The sequence below is a fragment of the Equus quagga genome, chromosome 13 (assembly GCF_021613505.1).
Source record: "Equus quagga isolate Etosha38 chromosome 13, UCLA_HA_Equagga_1.0, whole genome shotgun sequence".
In the NCBI taxonomy this organism is placed as follows: domain Eukaryota; kingdom Metazoa; phylum Chordata; class Mammalia; order Perissodactyla; family Equidae; genus Equus; species Equus quagga.
In genome coordinates, this window is record NC_060279.1 from 100,971,311 (window position 1) to 100,993,501 (window position 22,191).

General features: G+C 57.6%; 2 protein-coding genes across 8 annotated transcripts; both read right to left on the reverse strand.

Annotated features, from left to right (window-relative positions):
• Positions 1-2,004: 2,004 nt before the first annotated feature.
• APLP1 (amyloid beta precursor like protein 1) lies at positions 2,005-11,021 on the reverse strand. 4 transcript variants are annotated; one of them, XM_046681146.1, is made up of 17 exons: positions 10,801-11,021; positions 9,757-9,900; positions 8,825-8,957; positions 8,501-8,613; positions 8,136-8,269; positions 7,838-8,019; positions 7,249-7,379; positions 6,806-6,880; positions 5,761-5,919; positions 5,554-5,682; positions 4,547-4,646; positions 3,664-3,771; positions 3,382-3,405; positions 3,120-3,190; positions 2,832-2,894; positions 2,557-2,700; positions 2,005-2,441 (listed from the first exon to the last, which is right to left on the reverse strand). In XM_046681146.1, exons 1-17 carry the CDS (start codon positions 10,945-10,947, stop codon positions 2,343-2,345), a joined length of 1,956 nt encoding a protein of 651 aa, XP_046537102.1. In that variant the 5' UTR covers positions 10,948-11,021; the 3' UTR covers positions 2,005-2,342. The 4 variants fall into 4 exon arrangements, with proteins under 4 accessions (XP_046537102.1, XP_046537101.1, XP_046537100.1 ...); XM_046681145.1 differs by having other exon boundaries at positions 3,382-3,408; XM_046681144.1 differs by having other exon boundaries at positions 7,249-7,463.
• A 1,046-nt stretch (positions 11,022-12,067) lies between these two features.
• On the reverse strand, positions 12,068-20,115 carry KIRREL2 (kirre like nephrin family adhesion molecule 2). 4 transcript variants are annotated; one of them, XM_046681136.1, is made up of 15 exons: positions 19,898-20,115; positions 19,504-19,653; positions 18,467-18,616; positions 18,146-18,306; positions 17,594-17,744; positions 17,218-17,323; positions 16,978-17,126; positions 16,529-16,656; positions 16,305-16,437; positions 15,911-16,011; positions 15,529-15,748; positions 14,957-15,055; positions 14,529-14,629; positions 14,137-14,202; positions 12,068-13,016 (listed from the first exon to the last, which is right to left on the reverse strand). In XM_046681136.1, exons 1-15 carry the CDS (start codon positions 19,947-19,949, stop codon positions 12,681-12,683), a joined length of 2,103 nt encoding a protein of 700 aa, XP_046537092.1. In that variant the 5' UTR covers positions 19,950-20,115; the 3' UTR covers positions 12,068-12,680. The 4 variants fall into 4 exon arrangements, with proteins under 4 accessions (XP_046537092.1, XP_046537091.1, XP_046537093.1 ...); XM_046681135.1 differs by having other exon boundaries at positions 14,951-15,055; XM_046681137.1 differs by lacking the exon at positions 14,957-15,055.
• Between the last annotated feature and the right edge of the window lie 2,076 nt (positions 20,116-22,191).

The window sequence follows — 22,191 nt, forward strand, 5'->3', positions numbered from 1 at the left end:
CTTAATTGAAATTCATCTTACAGTCAATTACGTGGCATAGTTTAATTTCTGCCTTTTTTTCCTTTTGGTACATAAAATAATATTATTTCTTATCATTAATGGCATCTTAGATTCTGCTGACATCTAAGATGTATATCCCAATACGTATCCGTACACACACATGCCACTGACGTTGATAAAATGTCTCCAAGAAACTTCGTGTTATTAAAAGAATTAACATTATTTTCAGTGGGAAAACAAGAATGGCTTAGGGGTACAAGGACATCAAATGAGCAATAGTAAAGTTATTTTTCCTGCTGGAATTTCAATAATAACAATGTTTTTAAATTAATTACTCTAAGTATTGCCATTAAAAGGTAAACATTAAAGAATCACGCACTGAGCACATGGAGCAAAATGGCCTTTCATTTCCCATCCCACCTGCTTGGAGCTCTTCACCCACTGTTAGCATGTTCATCAACCTTGGCTGTGCAAACCCAAAGGTAGCTTTTCCCCTGCTGGTGATGCTGGTCATAGATTTCTGCTAGGGTCATTGGCGTACACCTGAAGGTATAACCAGGATCAGATGCTGCTACACACTGCATTCTCTAATGAAGCTGTGGCATTGCCTCCGATTTGCATCGTGTAGGCATCTTCCTCCTAATACCTCCAGGCCTATATTTAATATACATGACCTGTATTTACATGTATACATTTTGAAGAGCCACTGTGAGCTCATAGGTCCTTCGGGAGGATTAGAAATAGGTGCTCCCTCCTAAGTCATTCGTGCCAAAATTGCCTGCTGTGCTGACAAAGGAACATGGCACACTACTGCCATCTGCTGGGAAATTGTGGTAAAAATGCAAATCTATAATGTCTAGGAAGTGAACCATATCACTTGGAATTTTGCAGTGCACAACCTGAACGCCATATGGAACAGCCACGAATTATTAGGCAGCAGGTTAGCAAAATGGCCAACTGTATGGGTGCTGGAGCCAGGTTTCCTGGGTTGAATTCCTAGCTCCGACCCTTCCTAGATGGTGACCTTGAGAACATGATGTAACTTCTCCTTGCCTCCATTTCCCAATCTATAAATTAGGATAGCCGTAGTGCCCACTTCATGGAGGAGAAGTAACGATTAAGTGTGCCAATGTATGTAAAGCCCTCGGAGCAGTGCCGGGCACAGGGTGAGCGCCACATGGGCGTTTGCTCCCATACCATTTTAACATTTATCCCACAATTACCTGTGAAGTAGCAGGCACAGTTCTAACGTCTCTATTAACCTACAAATATTATCTATATTTATCATATAGATAAAATATAGATATATAATATATAGATAGATATATAATATATAGATAGATATATAATATAGATATTATAAAATAACATATAATATAGATATTATAAAATAATATCTATAAATATTAACTGTTTTCATCCTCACAACAACCCTCACGGGACAGGTAACAGCTCACGCAGAGTAATAACTCCAACATGTTACAAAATGGGACACGTGAGGGTATAAATTCCAATAGGCACTTGCAAACACCACATAACCCTCTCTGGAACATGTGACTGAAATTTCCTCGCCCCAGAGGAATTCCTACTGCCTCCCCAAGAAGGGATGAAGACTTGCGAATGAGAAGAGCGGTTCAAGATTACCAGTGTCTCATCGGGCTCGCAGCTTAGCGGGGGATGCTGTGTGTGATTGTGCGTGAGGGCAAGAAGAAGGCCGGGGAAACTCGCCAGAGCCCAGCCTCATCGCAGTCCACCCTGGGACCCAGCAGATAGAGGTCTAAAAGTCGAGGCCCATTCAGCACCACGGAAAGCTCCTGGCTGGGCGTGAGAGGCTGTCCAAGGTCTCCGGGCCCCGCCCCCTCCCACAGGCCCCGCCCAGACTTAAAGATCCCGCCTACGGTTTAAGGAGGTGGAGGAGGGCCCGGGAAGGATGCACACTAGCGCTGAGAGCTATGATTACACACTGATTTCCCCGACAGAGACGCAGGATGGCCTGGTGGGGAAGAGGACTTTATTGGGATGTTAGTGGGGGACACGTGGGAGGGTGAATTTCAGGGAACAACAGACACTGGGACCAAGCTAGTGGTCACCTTAAGGAACAATAAATTAACGTACAAAATAAATTAAGGTGAAGAGGTCCCAAGCAGGGAGGCAGCTGGGAATACCTGGGGACTTCTTAGGGATGGAATTTGGAATTGGAAAGGAAAAATAATTTCCAGCCCCCTCACAAGGGGTGTGAAATGAACTTTTTCAAGACCCCTCCCCCAGGCTGGGAGTCGGGGTTCTGGGGCTCCAGGAAGAGGGAAGGTCTGGGCTCAGCCGAAGGGGTGAAGGGGGCTGGTTCAGGGTCGTTCCTCCAGGAAGCGGTAGGTGGGGTTCTCGTAGCCGTGACGCTGCAGTTCACGCAGCTGCTGCTCCTCCAGGGTCAGCATGGGGTCCACCTGCAAAGGGACAGCGGAGGGATAGTGGGGCATGGGGACCTGACCACAGATCTCACAGCCACTCCAAGCCCAGGATTTGGAACTCCACCCCACTCCACGTCTTTGTGTCTCTCACCTCCACCACTCCGTGGCTAATAGCCCCATAGGGCTTCTTTCTGCGCAACAGCAGCAGGGAGAGCACGATCAGGGAGCCCCCACCCGCTCCCATGATCAGCAGACCGGACACAGCCTCTCGGGACACGCCTGTCCCGGCTGGTGCCTGTGGGGAGAGGAGATGGGGCAGGGGTCACCTTAGAGGCTCACCAGGGCCCTAGGCGGCTTTGGGAGTCACAGCCTAGCCACTGACCTCTGACCTCTCCCCCTAGGTACCCAGAATATTCCTCCTCTTACCAGCTCATCTCTCTGAATCTCCGATGAGTGGAAAGGAAAACCCCTTGGAACAGACACATTCACCTGGGGGAGCAGGAGGTGTCAGTCTGGGCCCCAGCCTCCTCCTCCCCTGGGTCCCAAGAGGGCATCCCCCAGCCCTCTTCTTCCCAGGACCCTGAAGTCCATGTCCTCAGTCCCTTCTTCCCTCAGGCCAAGGAATCCAAACCCTTAGCACCCTCCTCCTTCAGGCCCAGGAGTCCAGCCCCTCTCCCGTCCTCCCTCAGGTGCCCGCAGGTCTGACTAACTTACCTTTCGCTCATACTGCTCCAGGGGAGACATATTCTCTTTCCCAGGGGATGCAGCATCTTGTTCTGTGGACCCTACCCCCCAAGTGCTATCTCATTCCAGAGAGTCCAGAGTGGTGCTACCCTCGCCTGAGGAGGGGGTTAGAGGGGGCACCAGACTCCACCCCAGGAGGTCTGAGGTTCCCAACCTGTGGGCCCTTTTTCCATTCCGGGTTCAGGGACTCAATGGGATTTGGTGGCTGGGGTCTACTCTGTGAGATACTCACCTTTTGGAAGGGCCATGGGGGTGTCTGCTGGCAGCCGGGGGAGGCAAGGCAGGTGGAACAATGAAGAGAGGAGGGCATCATCGAAGAAAGGTGGAGAAACACCCTCCCAGGGGCCACAGAAGAAGGACCAAGGATCCTCAGAGGCCTCCCCAATCTTAGACACTCTTTCCCATCCTCTCCCACTCACTGTGGCGACTGAGACACCCCTGACTTTAGGGGATTAGATTGAGGTTGAGGGCCTGTCCCCTAAGTCTGGTGTTACCTATATTTGGGTTAACTCACCATCCTTGGAATCCAGAGGCTGCAGCTCACCCTTGTCCTCACTGCTCCCCGCCGGGGCAGGGGCTTCCAATTCACTGGGCCCCAGGTGTTCAGAGTGGAGGAGTTCCTCTGAGGGGAACATGCAGAAAGGTGGCTGAGGTCGTGAGCACAGGGACCCCACAAAACAAAACTGGGTGAGCAGATGGCACCTAACAGTTGAGTGACTGGGGGCAGCCCGAGTATGATCTGGGGAAGTGGGAGCTAGATGGAGGCAGCCCTGGCAGGGAGGATGGAGGCTGAAGTTTGAAGAGAATGGCCTCCTTAAAGAGTAGGGGAATTCGGGTTAGGTGTGGGACATCCAGTAGGAAGTCACAATAGATCTGGGGGCTGTGGGAGGTCACGCTTTCTGGTACTCATGCTCTTGTGTAGGCCCTCTCCTTGAATCTGGACTGGGTTTGTGACTTGCTTTAACCAATAGAATGTGGACCCAAGCCTCAAGAAGACGTGGCAGCTTCCACTTTTGTGGGGATCCTGAACCACCATGTAGGAAGTCCAGCTACCCTGCTGGAGAGACCATGTGAAGGGGTTCCAGAGAAGAGAGACCCCAAGCCTACACGGAGAGGGAGAAAGGCTCTTTTGTGCCAGAGTCCCAGGCCCGAACTGATCGGCTAGCCAAATGTAGCTACGAGCCTGACCACCGGCAAGACCAGCAGGAGAAGCACCCAGCAGAACCCAGACCAGATGGCAGAATCACGAGCAAAGAAGTTGGTTGATTCAAGTCACTAAGTTCTGGGGTTTGTCACATAGGAATACATAACTGAACTGGCGGGTGGGAGTGAATGGTTGGGGGTCAGGATCTGCTCTTAGAGATCTAGAATGGGAACCAGGGGTCACAGGCGCTCACGGATCTGGGGCCGCAGCTCCTGAGCCAGCTGGGGGTTCTGGTCAAGAAGCCCCAGGCTCTGATTCATCCTTTCCTCGATTACTTGAAGGTGGGTCTGCACCTGTGGGGGAGGGAGTATGAAGTATGAAGGGGCAGTATAGGCTAGAGGTGGGGAAACTGAGGCAGGGTGAAGGAGACAGGTCAATAGGGTCCGAGGACAAGTAGCACATATAATGGACAGGTGGCAGCGCACAAGGGCCAGGAACTGGGCCACCAGAGGAAGGAAACTGGAGCAGGAGAAGCAGAATACAAAAAGAAGAAAAAGACGTATAGAAGACAGGAAGTAAGAGGCTTGAGAAAGGAGGTAAAGTAGAAGGAAAAGGAGCAGTCGCTAGGAAAAGCGGGGCACAGGAGACAAAATAAGTACAGGACACAAGGAACATGGCGTAGAAGAAAGGAAGTGGAGGTAAGTGGGTAGGAGGGGCAGAAAGTAGGGTCTGAAGAATAGAAAGTGAAGTTTGAGGGGCGTCCAGAAAAGGAAGTGGGATTGGAGGGTCATATAGAAATAATGTGGTTCAAGGGTAAGACTTGGAGTTCAAGAAGATAGAATGGATTATTCACGGACAGGAAGAGGACGTCCAAGGGACAGGAATTAGGATCTGAAGGCACAGAACAGGGGTTCCAGGGAAAATAAGCAGGGTTAGGGAGAAAGGAGAGTTGAGGGACAGGAACAGTGTTCAAGGCACAGGAGGGGGACTCTGGGGGAGGAAGTAGGAATCCATGGGACAGGAAGTGGCGTCAAGGGACAGGAAGTAGGAATCCAAGGGACAAAAAGGGGTCTACGGTGTGGGGAGGGCAGTGTTCTAGGTTGGGAAGTGGGGGTCCAAGGGACTGGAAAGGGTCCCAAGGGACAGAACGGGGGACTCCAGGAATAGGAAGGAGGTCCGAGGGACAGAAAGAGGGTCTGAGGGCCAAGAGAGGAGTCTGAGGGATAGCAGGGCATTTGGGAGCTGGAAGAATCTGAGCACCTGGAAGCGCATCTGCTGGGCCTTCTCGGGATCCACTGCGGCCACGTGCTGGTAGTGCCTCAGCGTGTGCCTTTGCTCCTTCTGCTCCGCCCGCAGGTAGCGCCGCAGGGCCAGCAGGACGCGCTCTGGCTGTGGGAGGGATGAAGGCTGCTTTCGCCCATCCCAGCCCTTTTCACCCTCTGCCCTCTGCCCCCACAGCCCCCACACCTGAGGCAGATCCCCCTGCAGTGCCGCCAGGAAACCTTCCAAGGCAGCCCGGCGCTGGTCGTTGATAAGGGCGATGACCCGGGTGGCGTGGGTCTCCACCAGGCGCTGTCGCTCACCAGACACCTGCTCCTCCAGGGTCTGCAGAATGGACTGGAAGTGCTGGCAACGGGGTGGGCACAAGGTCAGGAGAGACGAAGATGGGTGAAAGCCGGGGTCAAAGGCAGTCTGGAAAGGCAGGCTACAGGGCCAAGTGGTGGTGGGGGAGCAGGGGGCCTAGGTCTGGGCAGAGTCAACCTGGAGGTGGGACTATCACAGGACACTGACCGGAAGGGGTGGGGCTACAGGCCAGGTAGTGTGGGGACAGCACCAGACTTACTGGGAGCCAAGCTGATGGCGTAAAGTGTATTGGGTGGGAACAATCTAGGAACAGAGCTGGCCTGTGTTAAGGTGAAAGAGACCAAGTATTGTAGGAAAGGTAGTGCTGTAGGCCTGGCCAGGGCCAACTGGAGCCAGGCTGTTCCCCAGCGAGTCTGAGAAGGGTGGGAGCAAGGGTCAGGGATTGGGGTCAACCTGAGCGGGGCCACAGTGGGTACGGCTGCACCGAGGTGAGGTTGAGAGGGGGGGACCGAGTCAGGAGGCTGGGCCTGCTCGGGAGGGACTGAGTGAAAGTGAGAGTAGAGGGGCAGGACCAGAGTCAGGGAGCGGGGCCTAACAGGGATGTGACCACATCAAAGAGAGGCTGAGAGGGACCTGGCTGGGTCTACAGGGGGCCCAGCTTGAGACAACTTCAGAGCCAGCCCTCAGAGTAAGGATCAAGTTAAGACAGGGCAAAACATGGCCAATCGGAGGAGGGAAAGAGCAATGTCCGGTCAGACGGAAGCCAAGAGGGGTGGAGCCAGATGTAGGGGGGTGGGGCCAGGAGAGGCCTATATAAGTAGGAAGGAGCGGAAATGGATGAGGCGGGACAAGGTCTGAGCCAGGCTGAGCCCAGGTGTGCCCCAGCTCCTCGACAGGCATGAGTGGGACCCGCTGGAGGTTGTCCTACCTCGTTCAGGGCCTGTCTGTCGGCTTTAGGCAGGTTCTTGGACTGGTTGTCCGCCATGGCCCATTCACGCATCACCTGGGGGTAAGGGGGGCTTCAGGGTCCTAGAACCCACCTTGATCCACTCACTGAGTCTCTGAATCCCTCTTCAAGACTTTGGAGGCTCCAGATCCCTTTAGTCCCACAGGCTCTTGGGTTCCCAAGAGGGAAGACTCAGGAGGAATTTAAAGTGGAAGAATACTGTGGACCAGAGTTCCCATAGCATTTGGTAGCATCTCAGTGGGATTCTACGTGGGTCAAGGTCGTCTTAGGGGTGGTGGTGAGGGCTAGGGGTTGATGGGGGCCTGGCAAGCCCTTGGAGGTTGTCTCAATGTATCTCTGAGGAGTTTCCTGGCATTTAGGGAGCTCCATGTGGTGGGGGATCCTAGGGCCCCCGGTATCATCACCTCATTAATCTGGCGCATCCTACGCTCCTCCAGGTCCATTTTAGCCCGCAGGAAGCCCTCATGCTCGCTGATCTCTCCAGGCATGCCAAAGTACACGTCCACACCGTCTGTGGGCCTTGGGGTGGGAGTCACTGCGAGCCCGGGAATCGGAGTCAGACTGAAGCTCATCTCCAGGTCACTTTTCCTACCTTGAGAACTACATTTCCTAGAGCACACTGGAGACCATCATGGGTCCATTTTAGCCATAGCTGCTATCTGACATCATGGGAGATGTAGTTCTGGACTGGGCCTGTTCTTACAAATCTTAGGAATCCATTACACCATCCTCTAAGCTTTCCCAAAATAATCCTCAAGACCTACCAAACGGTTCCTCCACTTTCAGGTACCCCCAAGCCACTCTCACTCTTTGCATTCTTCACAGGCCAGCCCTTCCACCTCTACATTATCCAAAGCTATTCCCATCCCTTCCATTCCCCCCATTTGGGCCTCAGCCCCACAGACCCCTCCCAAAGATGCCCCTCCACCAAGGCTCCCTCAAATCATTCTCCCTCCAGGGTGGAGGGGCCTCGGGATTCAGAGACTGCCCCACCTTTGCTGACCCCTGCAGGGGTATGGGAGCTTGAGGGTGGGGCTTTTTCTTCCTCTTCCTCTTCAGCCCGTGGGGGCTCCACGAAGTAGTCATCTACCGGCTGTAGAAAGGATTCCTCCTCTTCCTCATCCTCAACCCCCTCTACTCTGCTCCCCGGGGGCCAGGACCGGGTGGAGGGGTCACTAGGGAGCAGGGAAAGACCCGATGCAGTAAGAACCTGGGCCCAGGCCCCCAGGCTTCCATCTCCTGCCTCGGGAGCCTTGGGATGGGTGGGCATGGAGGATTCCCTCCCACTCACCCAACTGCTGTCCCGGACGGGTTGGGGGTCACCGGAGGGGGGCAGCACACATACTCCACACCTCGGAACCGATCCGTGCCACAGGGCAAAAGCATGCCCGAGCCATGCAGGATGAGGCCCTGGGAACTGCAGGCCTGTGGGAAGAGTGGGCCCAGTTGCCAGGATTGTGATGTAGGAGAGGGTGGAGGGGGGCCTGGATGCCTGGGTCTTGGGGGCTGATGGGGTTGGGAGCCTAGATTCCTGGTTCTGTCTCTGTGGGAAGAGGGGGCTGGAGGCCCAGACTCTTGGGTTCTGGAGGAGCAGGGTGTTAGGGGACCTGACTTTCGGGTTCTGGGGAGTGCGGATGGATGGGCCAGGGTCCTCACCTCCTGTGCCTCCTGGTGCCTCCGGGTTGAACTCTCACACTGATCCATGCGCTCCTGGTGCAAGAACCGGCAGCCTTCGGGCACCAGCAGGGCCTCGCTCACAAATTCACCGGCTGGGGAATGCGGGACACCAGAGTGAGAGACCCTCCCACAGCCACTGACCCCACCCTCCTCGGAATCTAGATAGTTTTATCCTCGGAGGCTTCTCTGCCCCAGTCCAGACCCAGGCATCCGGCTCCCTAATGTGGACCCAAGACTGGGGCCCAGAAACCTGACCCTTGGAGACCCCCGACCTCCATTCCCTTCCCCTAGCCTGTGACTCACGCAGGCAGTGGAAAGGCACAACCTGGTGGTGGGGGTGGGCACAGCGGCCACCCCGGGCACCCCCACACCAGCGCTCCATGGGAATGGCCTGTGTCGCCTGTTCCACACGTGCAATCTGCAGCTCCGGGTACATCTGCAGGGACCGGTTGGGGGCGATCAACCCATTGCCAGCCGCGCCTCTCCACTGGCCATGTCCCTTTTCAAAGCTCAGAAGGACCTCTCCGCCCCAGGTCCTGCTTCTCCACAGAATCTGTCTTAGATATCTAAGCGCCTGCCTGCCTATTGGCCACGCCTCCTAGTAGCTCTCTCTTAAAAGCCCCGCTATCCTTAGGCCCCGCCCCTTTGCCTGTCCAGTTTTGTTACAAAGGTCCCTCCTCTAAGCACACCTCTCTTTTTGTCACCTCTGCTCCCTTCCCCAATCAGGTTCATCTCCCCATAGGTTCCGCCCTCCCTTAAGCCTCGTCTCTTTCTCAGTCTGGCTTCTCAGTAACCGTCCCGCCTCTGTGTACTAGACTTGCCTTTCTATAGCCACGCCTCCTCGCTATCCACTCTCATTGGACTCCACCCCTTTCCCTATCTTGCTGGTCCATAGGTTTTTTTGTCTTAGCCCTGCCTTTCCTTTAGCCACGCCCACTTAACCCTACTCTTTAAGGACCCTACCACTAGACTCCGTCTCTTCACCGGATGGATATATTCTTCAGCTGGTCTTTGCACAGTTCTCCACCTTTCCTGATCTGGTTTCTCAAAAACAGGTCCTGCCCTATCCTCACCTCGCCTCTTTGTTGGCCACGCCTCCTAGCTTCCCCTGTCTTCTTAGATCCCTCAGCCCGTTGAACCACGTCTTTTGCATATCTAGCTTTTTATGGGCGACCCCACCCCATCTTGGACCAGCTTTGCCGCCGACCACGCCCCTCCCAGTAGGTTCAGCCCACCTGTCTGCAGTACTCCAGCACGCGTTGTGGGTCCCGGAGACAGCGTCGCGAGCGCTGTGGGTCTGGTTCCCAGCGGCCGGTGCGCAGGTCCCGGTGAAGGGTTAGGCGCCCGCATAGTCCAGCCACCTGGGCCGACCCCGGGGCCTGGGGGTGAAGGCGGAGGGGGTCAGTGAGGGCTCAGGGGACGCTGGCACGTGGGTTACCCGGTCCTTTGCTCCCTAGGACTCAGATGTTCAGACCCCCAGCAGCAGCCTCCTCCACCAAGCACTGCACACTCGGCTCCGTAGAGGGACCGTTCCCCGGGAAACAGCTCCCACAGGGCGGGGGCGCCCCGGCTCTCCTGTTGCTATGGCGACCCGGGTCCCCCTGGATTCTCGCGGCCTGGTTGCCATGGAGACAGGCTCCGCCCCCACCCCGACGCAGCCGCGTTGGAGCCCGAAGGGGTTAAACCCGAATCGCGGGGGAGGCGGCCAGAACCCAGGCGTTCTGGCCCCTCCTCCCTCCATCCCCAGCTCAGGCTCCCATTCTCGGGTGCAAAGACGACAAGGCCGGGCTTCAGGGCCCTGCAGGCCTGGACACCAGTCCTTGAGGGCTGGAGAGCTACGTCCTGGGTCAGGGGGCGGTGGCTGGAGGCCTTGACTCCTGGGTTCTGGGAGGCTGTGGGGGCCCTCAGTGGGTGCAGAGAATGCAAGGTGTCCGGATTCTTGGATCCAGGTGCCTTCCTGCCTGATGGGTCCTATGTTCAGGCGGGAAGGGGTTGGGCTGAGTCACGTAGGTCGAGACGGTGGTCTGAGGGGGCTGGACTTCTGGGACCAGGGGCTCTGGAAAAGCCAGTCCCTTTGCTGAGGACGGAAGGGGGCTGAGATGACAGATGATGGGGGAGCTGGGGCCTGGGTTCGTGAACGCCTAGTGCCGTTAGGGGCGCCTTGGGGCCAGCCACCTGGCTGCAAAGACTGCGGTTTCTGCCCTGGATATGTCCGCGTCGGGGTCCAGAGGCCCGGTCCCGCCCCTTCCCCCATCCCCCAGGACCCGGCCGGGGCTCACCTCGGCCGCGCCGGGGCTCCCACCGGCCAGGCTCCCGACGGCGAGCTGCGCGCGCAGAAGCAGCAGCGATAGTGGCAGCAACAGCGGCAGCGGCGGCGGACCCCGGCGGCGGCCCAGACCGCGCGTGGCGGGGCTCGCGGGCCCCATGTCCCGGCCCTCGCGCCCTCACGTCCCTGCACTCCCGCCCGGCCCAGCCCGGCCCCAGCGGTGACAGGAGCTCCCGGCTCCACCGCCGCCGCCTCCTCCTCCCGCCGCCCCCGGGCTGCGCCGGCGCCGCCAGCCCCGCCCCGCGCCGGCCCCGCCTTCCCGGCCAGGACAATAGAGTGGCAGCTCTGCGCAGAGTGGAGCGCTGTGGGACCTGGGGGGAGCCCGCGCCAGGTCCCCGCCCCGAGATGCCAGGCGGCCCGGCCCAAGTCCAGGGCCCAGCCAGCCAGGAGTCCAGACCGTGGGCCCCACCGTGGTGGATTTTGAGTCCTCCCTCCGGACCCTCACCCCCAGCTTTCTTCTCCCTTGGACCCAGACACTCACAAATCACCTTCCTCCTCTTCCAGGCACGCCAGCATTGGAGACGGCACTCCTCCCCGCCCCCCCCGCCCCCATTCCTCCTCAGGAATTCAGGCCTCCCAAATTTCTCTAATCAGGAACACATCAGTTGAGACCCAGTCCCTTTCTCCCTCAGATCCAGAAGTCTGGGCCCCAGGCATCTTCTCTCTCGGGACCAGAGACCTCCCTAAGACCCGGGAGTCCAGGCCTTCTGCTCTGCTTCCCAGAGGTCCCAGGTGTCTGGACCTTTAATTCCTAGCTCAAGGATCCACTCACCAAAGCCCCCAGGCCCTTTCTTTAAGGATGACCAGAGTCAGGTACCCAGCACCTCAGGGCAAGGGCCAGGACCCCTATCCTTGCTCTAAGGACCAGGACGTTTGTATCTTCCCATCCCTGGCCTCTTCCTCCCCGCCTCCCCTTCAGGGCTCACTGCCTTGTCTCCTCAAATGATGGTACTGAATTCTGTCTTCCCCAAGCCAATCCGGTCTTACCCAAGCCAACCGGGGCAGCCCCGTCAGGTGTGTGAATCTTTGTGTAGCTGTGGAATAAAAGAGCCTGGAGTGCTAAATGGGTAGCAAGGAGCTGGGAGGAGTTCACAGTTTTGCTCCGATAGCCACTTCAGAGCCTAGGGTGGAGGAAGGGCCTTGGGGCAGGTCGGATGGACCGCTTCCTTGATGGAGGGTGATAACACCAGGAGAACCCTAAGACACATTCACTTCTCGATTTTTTTTTATTAAACATAAATATTCTCATCCCCAGATTCCCCTCCCCCACCTCCAGGGACAGTTCTCGCCCTATCCTCACTCCTTTTCTTCCAGGTCCACTTCTTCTTATTTAAGGAAGATGGAAGGAATCAAGATGGTGGCCATCTTGGGTTCCCAGGGAGTGAAAGGGCCATCTTGGCAGCACTTCCACTGGCCAAGCAAAGTGCCCTTCAGCACATGGCCTGGCCTGGCTACCATCTCTATGTTACCTTTCTTCTCAATGCAGGTAGTCATCTTGAAATACCTTCTTTCAGTGTCTGGAAACAACTTCCATCCCTGCCCCTAACTCCCATCACCCCCTGTCTCCATCCCTCTCAAAGGGCCCATTTGCCATCTTGAATCTCTTTTCCACGTGGGGAGAGGTGGGTATAGTGGCCATCTTGCTCCCATTTGGGACGTTCCCTTTGGCTGAGCTGACTGTACATCAACGACCCAGACAACTGTAGCAATCTTTCCCTCCTCTCAATGTTCAATTTTGGAGGAGTAAGTTCGCCAACTTGTTCTGGTTCTTAGAAATCAGGACAAACCATTATGGCAAGTTGAAGATCCTAGGACTCCTCAGCTGGAGAGATGTCACACATGAGTCTGGAGACGTGGGTGGCTGGGTGTGGGGAAGGCAGCATATGGGAAGGGGGGAGTCCCAGGGGCTAGATCTGGGGGTCCAAAGGATGTGGGCTTGATGTAGCTGGTGAAAGCTCGTGGATGGGGTGTGGTGAGATAACCTGCCCTGGCTCTATACAGTCTGCAGGGAGGGACCACGCCCAGGTGCGGGTTGAAGTCATAGAAGGTAGGGGTCCCTGGAGGTCCAAGGGGAGAGGGGGGTGGCAGGAAGAGGCCTCCTCCAGGGGCTTCACCAAGGCTCAGGCTCACACTGACTCCTCGGACCTTGTAGTAACCGTTGGTTGGGTCCTGAGGGGACAAACGGGACTAGGTAAGCTATGTGAGGGTATGTGGGTGAGGGTCACTGATGGAGGAACACACTGAGATAGAGCCAGACTGACAGACGGACAAAAAGACAGAAGCAGAAGCAGACAGAGACCCAGAGACAGAGAGACAAACAAATAGATTGATAGAAAGACAAAGTAAGACAGAAAAATAGTGACAAGAGACAAAGGGACAGAAGAAGATGGGCAGAGGAAGGTGGAGAGAGAGGGACATAGGCCTGCTGAGGGCTGGCGGTGTGGAAGGGGATGAGAGGGAACAAGAGAGGGACCAAGACATTCATTCATGCATCTGCCCTACAGTCAGGCCCTGCGCTGTGCTGGGACATCTACCACTAGGAGAGACCTGGCCCTGTCCTCAGGGAGATCCCAGGCCAAATGGGAAATGACAAATCACCAGACAGAGCCCCGAGGGGTCAGGGCTGTGAGGGGGGAAGTAGAGGCAGAGTGTCCGGGGCTGCGATGGTGGAAACACAGGAAGAGTGATAGGGCTTGATGGGGAAGCCCAGGTCAGAGTGGTCCTGGCTGTGAAGGATCCAGGCTGTGAGGAGGGAAGCACAGGCTTTCTAGAACAAGAAATGTCTGAGCTGAGACCGGAAGAATGAAGGGGAGAATCAGGTAGGGATGGGAAGGAAGGTGGGAATGTTTCAGGCCAAGAGGATAGCATGTGCTAGGGACAGAGGAGAGAGAGAAGTGCTCTGGACTGGAGCCTGGGGTCAGTGGGGCTGTCCTGAGATGGGACCCCAAAGGAGGGGCAGGTGTGGGGAGATGTAAGGCCAGTGTGGGACCTGGTAGGTGCAAGGGGCCTGGGGGAGGCACACAGGAGGCCTGAAACATGGCTGTGATGGGGAAAGCACAGGCAGAGTGAACCCTGATCTGGGGCCCAAGATAGAGGCCAAGGCTGGGACAGCTATGCGGGCACAGTCAGCAGACATGCAAACTGAGGCTGTGGAGGTAGGTGAGATGGGGGGGCAGGGGAGGGGGGCAAGGCCCCGGTTCTGGGGACAACAGAACAAGAAAGGAGGGGACAGAAGCAGGGAGAGAGTTGGAGATCCAGTGAAGGGAGTCCTTCCCCTCCCAATGCTCACCTTGCTCTCCAGAGTTCCCTCCTCGTCCAGAACCAGGTCACTGTGGTCCGTGTGCACGATGGGGCCCTGGGGGAGAGTGCTTAGTGAGAGGGAGTGGTCAGAGGATCCTCCTGCCCCAGTGACAGACCCAAGGACCCTCAGCTGGACAGGGGAGGCCAGGCAGGAGGGACCAAGAGCACCAGGGAGCTGGGGTCTGGATTGAGGACAACAAAGGGCCCTGGGGACATATTGTGTCTAGGGAGTAATTGGTCAGGGGCATATTTGGACTTGGGGGACATTTGTGTCTGGGGTCACTGCTGGGACTAGGGCCCTATTTGAGTTTGGGGGTCCATTTGGGTCTGGGTTACTATTTGGGTTTAGAGGCATAGTTCAGTCTGTTCCTGGCATCCTACCCGGTCCCCGCCGCTGCCTGTCTCCTCCTCGGCGCCCCTCGAACTGGAGCCATCGCTGCTGCCTGGGATTCGCACCAGGTTCTTTTGCTTGGAGAAAGAGGCTGAGGCCAGAGACAGTGGGGTGGCAGAGGTAAGCAAAGGGGCAGGGTTATAGTTTGGGGAGATCAACGAGCAGGAAGAGAGAGGACTGGGGCCGATAAGATTGGGAAGCTGGGAAGATGAGAACTCTGGTCTGGGAAGGCAAGGAGCATGACCCTGAGGAGATGGAGTTAAGACTTAAGGGAGGAACCAGGCCTGAAGGTGACCCAAGGCCCGTGAGGGGCCAGAGAGGTGGGACTGGGGCCAGGTCCCAAGGCCCAGCCAGTCAGTGGGCAGGTGAGTGTGTGCCAGGGGAGGCGCTGGGGCGGGGCTTGGGAGCCGACCCTTGCCGTGGCGCCAGCAGCAGAGGGCCACCCCAGTGATGACCATAAGGAGAGTCAAGGCTGCAGCAGCCACTCCAGCGACGATCTGCACAGTGGGCAGCAAGTCTGCAGGGAGAAGAGGGGGTGTCCCAAGGAGGGTGAGCAGAAGACTGAGGAGGAACTGGGGGACAGGGGCTCAGGGCGTCGCTTGGGGCTCTCTGGGTTCAGAAGGTCTCCAAGTTTGGGAATTTCCAAGGTTTGGAGTCCTCTAGCTTGGGGTCCTTGGATTTAAGGGCTCATGAATTTGGGGTCCCACAAGTTTAAACTCCATGGCATTAAGGAGTCTTTGAGTTTATAGGGGTTATTTGGAGGTTCCAGTTTTTGGGAGGCCTAAGTGTGAGGGGTCTCTCAGTTTAGGATTCCGTATTTGAGCTAATTTATTGTTTTTTTGGGGGGGGTCTCAGGATTCAAGAGACTCATAGTTTTGAGGTTCGCAAGGTTTGGGGCGTCTCTGCATTTGGGGGTCATCGGTCTGGGGATTGCAGAGCTTTTGCGGTTTGGGACCCTCAGATTTAGGGTCCTCAGGCCCAGGGTCTCACCTCGACGGCCCAGGCTGACCCGGGTGCCTCCCTCGCCCAACCGGTTCCGGGCACTGCAGTTGAAACCCCGGCTAAAGTCGGACTCCTGGGTTCCAGAAATGTGTAGCACAGAGATCAGACCCGGACCTTGTCCCCCGCGGCCTTCCGGAGCTGGGAACGTCTCCACCAGGAACCGACCTCGCGACCCCGCTGCCAGGAAGCCCTCATCCCAAGACCAGACCTGGGGGCACAAAAGAGGGAGGTCACTGAGGAGCCTGGGGAGGCGGGTAGAGGGCGGGCAGGGTGTCGGGAAGTCAGAGATAGTCATGACAGTTTTAGGGGTCCGGCTGGGAGGTCAGGGATCACGGCTGGGTGGGTCATGATTGCAGGGACATTTCCTTACCACGGCCTCTGGGGCGGGGGAGGCGAAGACTAGACACTGGAGGCGGGCGGGGCCCCTCAGGGAGGCGGGAGCAGACTGCAGGGCGGTCACTATCGGGGGAGCTGGTTTGGAGATTGTGGACCAATCAGATGAGAGACCCCGCCTCCCCAAGGCGCGTCCTCAATGGGGCGGGTCAGACCTGGGGCATCCTCCAGGAGCCACAGCCAACCAGGCCACGCCCCTCAACTAACTCTGAACCCCTCGGAGACTCATTCACCAGGGCCCGCCCCTAGCCAGGCCCCGCCCCCGCAAAGCTCCTCCTCCAGAGGCCACGCCCATCCCGTTAGCCCCACCCACTCTGCCCGCTCGGCGTCGCAGGAACTGCCCCGGCCTCTGGAAGGCGCCGCTTTCTCACCGTTCACAGTCAGCCTAGCCTCCGCAGCGCCACCCCCCCGGCCCGAGAGCCCCGGCTCAGCCCTGCACACGTAGTCTCCTGCATCCTCGGGCCCCACTGACGGAAGACGCAGCGTGGGCCCGAAGCCCAGCACCTGGGATAGGGAAGGGGCATCAGGGGCAGGACCTTGGGAGGAAGGCCCGTCCACCGCCAGCCACCGCCACAAGCCGCAGATCGGGCCTCACCTGCGTGCCCCCGCGGCGGGTCCAGGTTACCCGTGGGAGCGGGTTCCCGCGCCAGGCACAGCTGAAGAAGGCGTCTTCCCCCGCGTCTACCGACAGGGGCTCCGGCTTGGCCTGCAGAATTGGCCCGACTGGAGGAGAGTAGGAGTCACATGACCGGGGACGGATGCAACTTCTGACTCGGGATCAGCCACTCAGAAACGACGCCCTCAAGGGTCCCAGTATAGACCCTCTGTCCACGACAACTCTGCTCACTCGCCCAGCCCCGCCCTCGCCCCGCCCTCGCCCCGCCCCTGCTCCACTTGGAAGCTGACCCGGCACAGCCAAACCCGACCTACAACCTATTCAGGCCCCACCCCCTCCCACAGCGGGTGGCAGCCACGCCCCACTCTAGTCCCGGGCCCACACAAGCTCTCCACTATGGCCACACCCACGGCCCCGCTCCAGCTTACACTGCACATCCAGCGCGGTGCTGCGGTTGGCGCTACCCACGGCGTTGCTGACCTCGCAGGACACCGGTGCGGTCAGAAAAGAGGCGTCCGCCACGACCTCCAACATTGGCCCGCGGGCCCCGAGCACCGGGGAGCCCCCCTTTGCCCACCTGCGAAGGAGGTGGGCTGTTAGAGTTGTCCCAGCCCAAGCTCTCCCCAAGCCTGTGCTCCCGGCTGGGAAGAGGTGATCTTTGTCCTCACCTATAGCCAGTGACAGGAGGTTGGGCCGTGGCCTGGCATAGGAAAGTGACCTTCTCTCCCTCTTGCACAGTCTGTGGTTCTGCAGACAGAGTCACCAGTGGGGGGTCTGTGGAGGTGGGTGAACAGTCAGCAGTGGGAAAGGACCTGGAACACCTTCACTGATGGCCTAGGAGTCCAGTTCCCAGCTCCTCCAACCCAGACGTCTGGGTCCCCAGTCCTCTCTTCCCTTTGAACTAGGAGTCCAGACCTCCAGTCCCCAACTCCCCCAGGGACCCCAGATCTGCAGCTCCCTCCTTCCTCAGACCCTAGAGTCCAGGCCCCAGCCTCCTCTTCCCCCCAGGACCTCAGCTCAGGGCCCAGGGCCCACCGCACTCACACTGCAGGCTCAGTGTGATAGCTGTGTCCTTCCCTGCAGGCAGGGCCTGGCTCCGGGCCCGGCAGACCAAGGTGGCTCCATCATCACGGCTGGAAGGGGTCAGGAATAAGATGCTCTCTACCGATCCAGTGGTTCCTTCCTTCAGCAGGGTCTGGAGGTTATCAATAATAATAATGATTTCATCTACCCCTGACATAGTGCTTACTATGTGGCAAGCACTCTTCTAGGCGTTTATAGGGATTACTTTATTTAATCCCCTCATTTCCCTATGAGGTGCATACTGCTATTATCCTCATTGTACAGATAAGGAAACTGAGGGATAGTGAGGTTAAGTTACTTACTTAAGATCAATCAACTAGCAAGTGGTTGAGGCAGGATTTGAACCCAAGTAGTCTAGTCCTAGAGTCCTTACCTTTAACCACATACCAAGGGTCCCAGCCCTTGAACCCCTGCCCTCCCATGACCTTTTCTCCTCCGGATGAGCCTGTGGTGGGAGTGGACCCCCCCAAGTTCCCTGTGTGGGCAAGGGTAGCACAGGGCCTTGGACCTGACCTGGTGGAAGGTGGTCCCATCCAGCCGGACCCCATCTCGGAACCACAGCAGCTCAGGGGTGGGGTGGGCATCCCCATGGCTCCGACAAGTCAGATTTGCAGGAACCCCAGCAACCAGAGACACGGACGGGCCACCCAGCACCTGGGGGGCTTCTGGGGGCACTGTGGGGTGGTCTAGGGTCAGAGCTGGATCATGGGCCCGGAGACCCTGATCTTCCCAGCTCTAACAGACCACTCCTCTGGGTTCCCTGGACTCTGATACTCCCGGCTAGCACTGGCTGTCCCCCTGGGCTCCCGGGGGAAAGGGGGGCTGGGTCCTCACCCAGGACATGCAGTTGGGCTGGTCGAGAGCGGAGGCCTGCTTGTGTAGCCTGACATTCGTACGATGCTTGATCCTCTAGCTCCACGGGCTTAATGTGAAGGTCGTGCTGACCACTGGCTGCGTTCCCTGATATCCAGTACCGGGACCATCCTGGAGTTGGGGGAGAGGCAATCGTGCCATGGTTCTGAGTTCCTGGCCCCAGGCCTCCATCCCCAGACGTCCCACACCAGAAAGACACTACCAAAAGCAGATGCTGGGCCAGAGAGACACTGACCCTCTCCAAATCCAGAGTCACTGCAAACTTGGGGGGGGTAAAGTAGAAAAAAAAAAGCAAGAAAACAACTGCCATAAAAGTCAGCATGATGTTACAAATGACTACAATAAAAAAATAAACTAAGGAACAAAAGTCAGATTAGATGCTACCTCTGGGGTAAGGAGGGAGCAGGGGAAAGGAATAAGGAGGGCTTCCGGGGGCCTGGCAGTGGACCTGGGTAGTAGTTACATGGATGTCTACTTTATAATTATTTGGCAAATCTTCCATTTATGTTTTTTTAATATCTTTTTTTTTTGAGGAAGATTAGCTCTGAGCTAAAGACTGCCAATCCTCCTCTTTTTGCGGAGGAAGACTGGCCCTGAGCTAACATCCATGCCCATCTTCCTCTACTTTTTACCTGGGATGCCAACGACAGCTTGGCTTTTGCTAAGCGATGCCATGTCCGCACCCGGGATCCAAACCGGCGAACCCCAGGCCACCGAGAAGCAGAGCGTGCAAACTTAACCGCTGCGCCACCGGGCCGGCCCCCCCATTTATGTTTTATGTGCTTTTCTGCATTTATTTATTTTCCAGTAAAAATAAAAATCCCCAAACCCTATGGGTCATCCTCAAAGAAGCTAAAAATTCAGGACTCCCAAATGTTTACTTGAGTCCATTAATTTTCCAAACCTGAAAATGTCAAAATCGAAACTTCACTAACATCCCAAGCCCAGCACCCTCACTATGCAGCCAGCCCCTCCCTGAGTCGAGAGAACAGCCTCACCTGGCAGGTCCCTTTCGCCCCCTAGAGCCAGCCCATCCTTAGTCCACTGAACCAGCCCCCGGTATGCGCCCAGGGCACAGGACAGCCGGGCCTCGTCCCCCAGCAGTACCACCAGGTCGTCGGGCTGCTGCAGGAAGTGGGGCAATCCGCCTAGGAGAATAGGGGGCAGCACAGCTGAGCTTAGCACATTCACCAGCTCCCTGACTCAGGACCCAGGAGTCCAGTCCCCAATCCCTTGTTCCCTCAGACCCAGAAGCCCAGGCCCCCAGAATTCTCCTCCCTCAGACCCAGGAGTCGGAGCCCTCAGCCCCATCACCCCAGTAAAGCGGGGGCTGGCAAACAATCTTCCCCCATATTTACTCACCCGCCCCCCATCCCCCGCCCCTGGCGGTACCTGCACGCCCTCTGAGGCAGAGAAAGAGGAGGAGGAGGGCGGGGACCAGCATCCTGAGTGTGGCCCCCAAGATCCCGCAGACTTGTTTTCACACTGGCTTCCCTGCCAACTCCTTCCTCGGCAGCACACCTCCCACCACTCTGGCCCAGAGCCCCCTTCGCCCCCGACTCTTCGCCCCAGGCTGGACGCCCCCTAGTCTCCGGCCTGGAGGTTCCCGAGTCCGCTCAGCAACAGCCTCCGACGCTCTGAAACCCGACCGGTTCCGCGCGCTGGCTCTGGGAGAGACCCCGGGAGGGCCGGATCCCGCTCGCCCCGCCCCTGGGAGACCCGCCCTCTTCCCATTGAGAAACTCCCGCGGCCACGACGCGGATGAATGGGGGCATGCAGGGCGGGGTCCCCCCGGCGGGCCAGCGCCCCAGCCCAACTGGGGTCTGGGAGCCGGAACACCTGGGTTGAAGGAGGGGGTCCCGGCTGGGTTGGACACCTGCATCCTGCCATGGTTGGGGGGGGGGGGGGGCCCGGGAGTGAGGAGGAGGGAGGCGAGGGAGTGGAAGAAACTTGCTCAGCCCAGGTCCTGGAGGGACAGCGCTGAGTGGAAACAGAGCTATAAATGGGAGCCCCTGGGGCCTCGCTAGTTTCCGCGCCCTGGGGAGGCGGGGCCAGAGGCTCCCCTCGGCCTGCGGGTCAGGAAGAGGGCACCGGGGGACCTGAGGGGTAGCTGGGACCCCCGAGAAGAGGGGGGTTCAGATCTCCCCACCCCAAAACCCCTCCTCAAACTATCCGTCTGCCTGCCTTGTTACCGCTGCAACCCAAAGCAGGCCCGAAGATCCAGGCCCCCAGCCCCTCCTTTGCCAAGACCCCGCAGTCCGGGCTCAGGCCGTGGTTGCCGGGCGACGGCTGGGCGGCGCGGGGCCGGGCTGGGGGCGGCAGGGAGGCTGGGAACCGCACAGCTTGTCCTGACGGCTGCTGCCGCCCAGCTGGGGCGTTCCCACGCTGCAGGCAGGCCAGTGCGCTGCGCAGCTGGCCGGGCAGGTGGGCGGGACCCCGAGCCCACTGAGGGGGACCTGGGGGCCTGGGACCCTGGGTCTGACATTCCTGAACCTGTAGGGACTGGGGGTCCACACTCAGGTTCTCCGTTGCTCCTGAGCTCAGATTCTTGCATCCCTACATGGCAGGGGCTTGGACTCCCAGGATTCTAAGTCTGTGGTTCAGACCTCTGTTGACTGAGACACCAATGGCCTGAATTGCTAGTTTCTGAGGAGTTGGGGACTCGACTAGGTCCCCTGCCTGTGGCAGGGTGCAGTTGGGAGAGGACGACAGGGGGTCAGAAAATCTGGTCTTAAGTCTGAGAGTTCAGTGGATTTAACCACCAATCTCTCTCCCACCCCCACACAGACCCAGGAGGATTTGAAAATCAACAGTGAACATCTGCCCTAAGTCCTGTGTGTATGGGGGGAAGGGTTGGAGGCCTGAACTCCTGGGTCTTTGGGGAGAAGGGGCTGCAGACCTGGACAACTGAGTCTGAGAGGGATGGATCCTGGGGGCCCAGACTGCTAGGCTTGAGGGCTCGAACTCCTGGCTCCTGGATGTTGAAATAGGATGATGAGCTTGGGGCCAGGACTCCTGAATCTTGGGGAGGAAGTCAGGTAGTAAGGCTGTTTTTCCAGACACCTGACTTCACTTCCCCTTCCAAGCTCTCTGGGGCCACAGGCATAGAGCCTGAGGTCCCAGGAGCAACCAGAGAAGGAAAACAGCCAAGGTGGAGGGTGGAAGGTTTGTGCTAATTAAAGATCCCAGCAACTGACAGCTCTCGCCCTGGCCCCAAGGGACACCATCTGGTGAGGGCCCCTATAACAGAACCTCCAGCTCTGCATCCAGCCCATTCCCCAGGAGGTGTCGAGGGTAGTGGGAGAGGGAACGTGGGAGGAGGGCAAGGAGTCAATAACGGGAGGGAAGGAGAAAGACTAGAGGGAGCATCAAGGATGGAGCTGTGGGGGCTCAGGCCAGATGCTTCATCTGGTTCCTGGAGGAGGACCAGGGAGGGGAGTTGAGGGGGGAGAGAGAGAGAAAGCGAGCAGTTCCAATTCCTGCGGGAGATAAGCAGGCAGAAGAAGCTTATCCCCTGTGAGCGTGTATGCGCAAACTGGGGTGGGGAGGGCAGGCCAGCCAGCATATGGTTGTCAAATTCGAAGATCTGACCATCTGAAGGACTCAGAGATGGAGAAACAAACAAGAAAGAGACATAGTCAAAAGTTGACTGAGAGCAAACATTTATTGAGCTCCTGGTGTGTATC